Below are 8,717 nucleotides of genomic sequence, written 5' to 3'. Positions count from 1 at the left end.
CTGTGGTTGCTGGATGCCATGAAATGCATACACAGGGATATAATAAGGTAAGACTGTTCCTTAGGTCAATAATTTGAAACAGACACTATTTGAAATAAGCAAAACAGAAGAAGAAAGGTAAGTATCTCTTGTCTTGCTCTCAGGCTACTTTTTGATTGGTATTTCAGGCTAGGAATAAATTGATCACAACTGTAGTAAATCAGCTCAAACATAAGCAGAACATGCTGCAATACTCCACCTTGGACTACTCCTGGAATGGTCTGTGGACCAAGTGAAAGCACAGATGCTTTGCCACCATCAATTATATGTAATCATGGCTTCTAATCTTCAGTCATTATGCAGTTCTACTTGTGGTTTTATTGACTCTTAATCATTTTTCTTTATTTAGCCAAACTACCTATGATTAAAACCAAGTTTTAAATAGAATATCTACAAACTTGGGTTTTTCCTTGAGTTTTCTGATACCAAGTTTGAAAAACATCTTTCTTTCTGTATAAAGTGAGATTAAAAGCTTCACTTCTAATTTTCATGCTTGGTATTTAACAGTCTGAAAGAGGTTGGTTTGTTCTGGCTTTTAATTTTTTCCAGGCATTTGGAAGCAATCTGCTAGACAGCATGAACTAGTAGCCAGCACAATGTGCAGCTTCAACAGTGTCCTTCAACAGGACACTGTTGGGGAAAAGTCTCTGAACTCACTAAGTTCACCAGCCCTGCTGTCTGGAAAAGGACAGCCCTTTTCCTAAGGACCAAATCTCATACTCCACCAAAGTCTGACTGAAGGTCTCGGGCACAGAGGAGCAACAGAGGGCAGGTGGGTACTTAGTGTCGGCTGCCCAAGGGGTAAAAGCTACAGGAAAACTTTAGAAATACCTTAGAGGAATAACTGAGGAATAGATCAACCTGCTGTGTGACACCACCCTCCCACTTCTGAAGGACACAGTTTGTGTAGCCTCTGCCCCTTGGACTCTGAGCAAGAGCTGAAAACATTCTAAGGGATTGCAGCTGCAGCTCTGGATGGCTAAATTCAGCTGTGCTGTATCAGTGTAACTGGAAAAAAAAGTGTTCCACTTTGGATTTTATCTACATCAGCTACTACCACATAACAAATTATTACTCCTCTGTTTCAGCTTGGTGTAAACAGAGCAGAACAATATGAAACATCTGAAGAAACATCACAAAATAACAGGAAAATAACAACCATCTCTTAAATTGATTGTACTAACAAGTTTTATTGTTACAAGAAAAGAAAAAAACTCAAACAAACAAAAAAAACACCCCCCACCACCTCACAACAGGGTTCCCAAATTCAATTGCTGTGTTATTTTAAATTGAACACTGATGAACTTCTGATTCTGGCACTTCAAAACTTCAAAACTTCTTGATTACTTTAGCTCAGCCTGAAGCACTTAACTTTATTGTAACTCAAGGCACAGCACCTAAATGCAGGACCAGCCTGACGTCCAGTCAGGGTAATTCTGTGGACTAATCAGGATGCCTGATTCCCAGAAATTTTGGGCACATTGGCTGAGCAACTGATTATGGCTATGCTACAAATGAGAAAGACTATATCTTATAGCTTCCCAGACAGCACAGGATGTATTCTGCCTCAGGAAGTTCAGTGTGCATTTACTTCACAGCTTGGATTCCAGTTGCTCACAGAAGTGACCTCCATATTCTGGAATTATTTGAGAAGTTTGTTGCACTCAGAAAGCATCTTATTTTACTATCATGGTGAAATTCAAGCATATGAGCATATTATTCTCAGAATCATCAGAGAATCCTTGCACAACAATACTATAATTGCCCTAAAACAAGGAAGAAAAAAAAAAAAAAAAAGAAAATTAGTCCACAATACTGCCTGCTCTTGTCTAAGTGGCTTCTTGGAATGGTTCTGGTGATTTCTGTTAGAACTGAAAAAGACACATTCCCTTCAGGGACTGTTCTCATAGGTATAGTCAGGTAGATGAGTGCATAAAAATAAAAGCGTTCACCTTCCTTCTCATGGCCAGCCTACTCAGGAACAGCATTTCCTGGTCTAGCAGAGTCCCACCAGGAGGTGCCAGGTCTACCATGAGTTCCTCATGGAGAGGAGGACAGCTCATGGCAGAGGATGTTCCTGTCTGTTACAAGCTCTGGGGCTACAAGAGCTGTTAGTTTGTGGAGGCCCATGAGCTAAGGGGGATGGTGGAGATTTTGGACCAGTAGGAGCTCCTTAGTGACATTTTTAGGAATTAATAGTCTTGATAAGGGTCTTGGAAAAGCTCAGACAACTGATGAGGCAGTTGTTGGATGAGAATGGCTTAACCTGAGGACTGGTGCTGCCCCTAGTTTAACAGTAGAGCATTGCTTTTACTTTTTGGATACTGTTATCCCATTTCAAATCTTTGAAAATGGTTTCATGGAGTAAAAGAGCAGCATGTGAAGAGAATGTAAAATAAAGAATGAAATGGGCAGAAGGAATATGAATGGATTTACTCGAACAGGTAAAAGGAAAGAGAATAATTTACCAAACAAAATGGAATAATTAAGGTGACATTAATTGATTACTTTTGTCTTTTCTTTTATAAAATAAAGGAAGAAAGGTAGAGGAATAATAACCTTAGAACATCTAGCATTTCAGAGATGCTATAATTTTATTGTCATCAGTTCTATTATAAGAAAGTTTTCTGACATTTCCTCTTCTGTTTTCTACAGTTTGGGTGAACACCTCTCTTCAGAAAAAAATATACCTGTAAGTATGTGATTTTACTATTACATAAAGCATTGAAAAGTACCTTTGGAAATTCAAATCTTGAGCCTTTAATGTCAAATGCTGAGTCAAGTGTTTCTGAAAAACAGAGATAATTATAATACAAAGAGTTACTTAACCATAAAGCCATCAATCAGACTGCCTAAATAATTTCAAAGCAATATGGAATATCTCTCAGCAGCAGTTGCCAATGTCACTTACTTTTTCACTGATAAAGCCCTCATCTGTTTCTTCTCTCAGAGCTCTGACTTTTGGTTGAAACCACATCAGAAAACAGAAATTAACCACAGTGCTCCTGTAACATCTCCTCCAGACAAATCCTACTGTGATAACTCCAGTAATTTAACTTGTAATAGTAGTTCACTTGAATGGTAACTGAAGAGAGCCAATACTGAGTTTTAAAGAAAGGAAAACAGACTGCATTTTGACCTCCTTACAGATCTTTTTGGCCTTTAGTCTGACATCCTGCCTGGATTCTCTGAATCTGAGCATGTATTGTGTCAATATTTGTTAGCCCCCACCAAAGGATTCACTCTTCTCTATTGGAAAAAAAAAAAAAATCATCCTACTTAGGTGTATAAAATCTCTTAAAAAACCCATCCAGACACATATCTAAATAAACTTTGTTCTGGATATTAGTAGTGCCCACAGTGCCTCTCAAATTTCCTGTTCAGTCCAGTCAAATGCAAGCTTTCCATGTCATTTTAGAGATGTTCATAATAAGTGTCATCATCAGATGAAGGATATTAGTAATCCTCATTTATGGAGATGGAAACTGCAGAACAAGGATGTTAAAATAAAGAATTTGGATATTTTCTACTTCACTGGAATTCTGGCTCTGGAGAATTGCCTGCTCTGAGGTCTGCTGCCTGCCAAGCAAGGTCTAGATTGTGGAGATAAAACTCTGTTTGCATGGGTTGCTTGCACCATGAATTTTCACACCAACCTCCTTTCAGCGTTGCGCACAGTGAGTATTCATCGTCAGCTCCGCTGCAGAGGAGTTCTTTCCAGAGGAGTGCTTTGGCACCATCATACCAGACATTGAAGACAATCTTCAAAAAGTGGATGTCACTTCCTAATTAAAACATTGCAAGTAAGAAAATGGTAACTGGTGGGGAGGAAAAGCGAATATGGAGACATGCTGTTTAGATAAAAACTAGATTTAGCCAAAATACTGTATTTTTGTAAGACTCCCCCAAAATTAAAAAGGTATATATCTTGAAAACTGCTACTTCCAGAAAAAAGGGGAAAAAAGCTATTGTTGTTTTTAACAAAAACAAAATATTAGTCTTAAAAAATATTTGGGAGAAAAATTTCAAAATGTGTTTTAATTTCTTTAGTAAAGGAAACAGAGTTCATTCAGCTTCACAGCTACCCTAAACATGTGCTCAAATGAAGACCTTAGTTTTAAGCAGGTGTTGCAAAGGAACTATCATGAGTGCATCATAAAAATGTCTTTCAAGGGAAGTAAACCTAAAGCAGAAGGGGAAGTTTATGATACAGCCAGGTCCTAAACATTTCATTAGCTGAGCATGCTGGCTTAAAGCTGGGTTTAAAGACCACAGTTAGGTTTGCACACAAAATGCAGTACCATTTCCAGCTTCTGGAACATGCATATTCTTCATAGAAGCCCTGCCATAGTTGGAGGGCCTGATGATACTCTCTCTCCTTTAAAAGACTTGGATCTTGTCCAGGCCAGAAGACCAAAATACACATACACCTAAACTGTCACAGATTTGCATTTACAGTGACAGTCCTGCGTGCAGGGCTCTGGTAACTGCTCCAAGTAAAACTCAAACACATTTCACAAATCATCATTTCTGTCCATCGCTATAGTTTATCTGTTCCATTTTTAACCCTAGAAACCAATTTCCTAAGTCACATGGCATTTAGGATGAGGTGTCAATTTTTCAGTTGTATTTCATTTTCAGCATTTCCAGAATATAATTGTCTAGTTAAGAGACACTCACTTGGAATCCAGGTAAGATTAGCCTTCCAGACAGGTTTGTTCTTTGTGCTGCAAGGTGTCAGATTAAACATGAAAGAATGAGCTGTAGAATCTATAGGAAAAAAAAATCATTTCACATTGATAGTGTGAATAGGTTTCTCCATAAAAATAATTAGAATATATACAGTTATACACACAAAAACCACAAATATATTTTTAAATGTATTTGAGTTATATGCTATAAAATTGCTCAATAGAATATATGTGGTAAATATTAAATGTTTTTTAAATTATATTATTAATTATTTTTACATTTAAAGGGCAAAACCAGTATCATATTTCTTTAAGTAAAGAGAAGTAAATTTTTGGTTGATGATATTTTGCACACAAAAAACAGAGACAAAAGTACCTTTATTTCTCTTTTGAAGATATAAAAACTTTTTATTAGCACTAAACCAACATGGTCTTCTACTGAAAATATCCCTACTTATGCTAATCATGCTGACAAGAGCTAAAAATATTTTTAATGCATCAGCATATTTTCCAGGTAATGTAAATGAACCTTTGAGTAGATTTGCTCTGTGACTGACCCACCTTGCATTTTTAAAATACACAAAATATCAGCCCATGACACAGACAGGGCAAGGAGGGACACATCATGCTGTCCCAGAACCTGATTGGTACTGCAGCCTGACAGAATACGACATTCCCTCTTTTTTTCACATACTTCAAGCTTTTCATTGTAACATACTGGTTAACTCAATAGGTATAATTTATACAACAGAGTACTTGAAAAACTAGTTTAAATCCATTATCTTCTAATATTTCCTGAACAAAAATATGCCTACTTTACTTGAGAATAAAATTCTCTCTCTCTTAGCTGCTGGAACTAGCCTTGTGGTAAGATTTATGCCTATGAAGTAAAATTCTTATAACAGAGTGATTAATAACAGAAATATACTTCTTTTTCTGTATTTCTCAAAGAAACATAGAAAGAAAAGAAACAAATTCAAAAGAAAATCCACACTCAGACTACAGTAATTATTCCAGAAATTTAACAAAAGGATTACCTATTTTTTTACTTACCACAAAAAGTATACGACATTTCAAGATCTGATGATGTACAAATTAATTCACTGACTCCAGGGGTAAATAAAATGAAAAAAAGGAGTCCAAACATAGTTACTTTTTTTGCTCAGTATCCGATGGTACAAAACTTCATTTGGGAGAAAGAGGAAGAAAATTCAGCACAGTCATCGTCAGTCACATGTCTTCAGGGAAAGAAAGTTCTGCTATTTACCAAATTCTCTGCAATCTTTGTTAATTCTACTGCAGCACTGTCACTTATCTTCACACTAAATTTTGTTAAGAAAAAGAATTCCTGCTTTTGTTGTTACATTTTCCTCAGACAATGCAGCTGGAACCAAGAGTGGAAAATTAAAGAGAAAATGGTGTGAAATGGGGAAGTGAAATGACATTATGACTACCAGAAGCACGTAATGAGCAAGTTTAGTTGAGTCATCAGGGGTAAGATTTTTAAAGGCATAATTTCAAACACAGAGTTTCCTGCACATATTAGAGAAGAGAAAAATCCACAACTGATGAAAACCAAGTCCATTCTTTTATTTTTATGGTAGCCAGTATCTCTCACTGGTTTTCATGTGAGCCTCTTACAAAGCTCACCATGCTTTAAGAATACACCAGACATCTGAAGGAATGCAATTAGATGATGTATTTCAAATGGAGCTGAATGCAACCATCTGATGTTATGATGTGCACAAAAACCATGACTGATTGTGCCCAGAGATGGGGGTAATTCCTAAATTAATTAAGGAAAGGGAAAAATTAATTAAAGGTGCCTGAAAGTACCAAATAATTAACTACTACCTGAAATAATTTACAAAATAAGACAAAAATTTGAAAATTTAATGCAGCTAGAGAACTCCCTTCAGTATTTCCAAATCTTTCTATAGACCACAAGAAGAGTCCCACTGGCCTGACAGAGTTCAAAATTTTATGAAATTTTCAGTATTGTCTTTTAAGTGGGAATTCAAAATTATGTAACTTTCCTGACAGATCTCCAGAGTACATACATCACACACAGATTTTTGCTGTTGTTTAACAGGATGCTATAAAACATCTTTGTGATCATAGCAATAACACAGTTCTGTTTCAAGATGGACAAATTTTGCTTAAAAATAGTAAGACACACAGTTAAATTGAAATAAATCAGGAAGGCTGTAATAGTTGAAAAAAAGAAATGCAGTAGTGAGACAGTCACAAAGGAGCTGTGAAACAGCTATGAAAGAAGAGCTATCTTTTGCACATACAGCCAAAAAAATATTCCTTTCAGCCACAAAGCCATGACCAGTGGTGTGAAGGAGTTTAACCTCTGAGAAGCCAAGCCAGGCTCTCTGCTGAGTCTTCTGTCAGTCCAACAGGTTTAGCACAAGTCCCAGGTCAGTCTGAGGTGGGCAGGGGGTGGCATTGACCGTATCCCAGTGATATACAAGATTTCCCAGCTGAACATGGGTCCCTCTGTGGCCAGACTTGGTCTGGCATTGCTGCTCAATGCGTTGGGTGGCTGATGCACTCACGGGCAGAGTGGAAAGAGCGCTGCAGATTGACAAGATTTTACATAAAGCTCTCTTAATATGAAAGAAGACAAACTCTCTGCTGAATTGACTTTCTAGACCTGGTTCAGGCATGGGTGTTTTTTTCAGATACTTGCTACAGAAAAGTTATAGATGAGGAATGAGTCCCCCCTGGTGGCTCAGACAGTCAGACACATGCAGAAACCTCTGATCCTTCCTTATTGCATTTTTATTGCACAAGACTATTCAAATGCTTTAAAAAGTCAGTGTAAGAAAGCTCAATTTAAAAGTATCTGGCTGGCTAAATGGGAAAATAAGAACAATAAGTACTACTGGTATCATAGCTAAAATATCCTTTATGACCATGATTATAAAGCCTACAACCTTGACCACTGTGTTTGGTCAAACTGTCATTAAATCAAAATAACTTTAATTATTTTCAAATACTTTCAGCAAATTCTGTTTTAGATGCTTGTGGCACTTCCTGCCAACATCAATGCTGTTCATAGAAGTGATGTCTTGTGATGACCACCAAAGTCCCAAATCAGTGCACTAATAGTGTGAAGAGTCTGTTCTGTTCCTTTCAAGTCAGTATGAGGATCACTGCAGAAGATTATGAAGTTCTATACACTTTAATTTTAGAAAATCTTTTTTCTTTACTATAATCTTTTTCTTATGTATTCCAATCCAGAAGGAAGGCAAAAAGGAAGGAGAAGTGGAAAGAGCTACACAATAATGTTACTTCACTGAGGTTTTGTCAGTGCAATATTTCATTTATTTTGAAATCCTTTGCAAATAAATTCTGTAGGAACCAGCTCTCATGTCCAATTAACAGTACACAAATTTAAGTTTAAAGAATCTAGAACTTCATACCTATGACTTTTAATTTTGCTACATCTGAGATGTTGAGAAAAGAAGTTTATTCCAAGGTTCCTCACTGATTTGTGGTTAAAATCCTTAAAATAATTAATGATATTTTTATCTTCTTTCTCAATGCATCCAAGAAGTTCTTAACTTATTTTTGATTGTTTTTGAAAATAATCACTTTGTATTTGGATTGTTGCCTGCAGGTGAGTACATTGACCAGATAAGCACTTGTAAGTCATTAACATCGCCCTCTGGAAAGATTTATAATATGCATGATCTAATATCCCATCACAGAAAAATAAATAACAGTACACCAGTATAACAGGGGAAAGTACTCAATTTCAAAGTGTTAGACAGAATTAAAGATTATATCCTCATTTTTGGCATGTAACAAAAATTTCACTTTAATGGAAAACTCTTTTAAGATATTAACAACATTTATTAAATAAAGAAAGAGGCAATAATAGTTTTCCTTGAAGGACCATTTGTGAGTTTTTGAAGTAGATAGTTTTGCACCTGGAAGCAGACATTTATTCTTTCTGATTGTGGGTTTAGGTTT

The 8,717-nt window shown here is 36.4% G+C and overlaps 1 protein-coding gene across 1 annotated transcript; it reads right to left on the bottom strand.

The window, feature by feature from the left end:
• Positions 1 to 1,204: 1,204 nt before the first annotated feature.
• On the bottom strand, positions 1,205 to 6,109 carry LY96 (lymphocyte antigen 96). The gene is made up of 5 exons (XM_066547206.1): positions 5,784 to 6,109; positions 4,720 to 4,809; positions 3,696 to 3,824; positions 2,775 to 2,827; positions 1,205 to 1,805 (listed from the first exon to the last, which is right to left on the bottom strand). The coding sequence occupies exons 1-5, from the start codon at positions 5,875 to 5,877 to the stop codon at positions 1,716 to 1,718; spliced, it is 456 nt and encodes a 151-aa protein (XP_066403303.1). The 5' UTR covers positions 5,878 to 6,109; the 3' UTR covers positions 1,205 to 1,715.
• Between the last annotated feature and the right edge of the window lie 2,608 nt (positions 6,110 to 8,717).

This window comes from Molothrus aeneus, chromosome 1, assembly GCF_037042795.1.
Source record: "Molothrus aeneus isolate 106 chromosome 1, BPBGC_Maene_1.0, whole genome shotgun sequence".
In the NCBI taxonomy this organism is placed as follows: Eukaryota; Metazoa; Chordata; class Aves; order Passeriformes; family Icteridae; genus Molothrus; species Molothrus aeneus.
The sequence above is the reverse complement of the archived record's forward strand: the minus strand, read 5'-3'. Positions and strand labels throughout refer to the sequence as shown.

What these genes read in the sequence shown, in the direction of transcription:
- LY96 (XM_066547206.1), bottom strand. Translation starts at nt 5,877, where the DNA reads ATGTTTGGACTCCTTTTTTTCATTTTATTTACCCCTGGAGTCAGTGAA. An exon ending in AATGTCGTATACTTTTTGTG is followed by an intron (nt 4,810 to 5,783) that starts GTAAGTAAAAAA and finishes TTTTTCCTATAG; the next exon opens with ATTCTACAGCTCATTCTTTC. An exon ending in CAAGATTTGAATTTCCAAAG is followed by an intron (nt 1,806 to 2,774) that starts GTACTTTTCAAT and finishes TCCTTGTTTTAG; the next exon opens with GGCAATTATAGTATTGTTGT.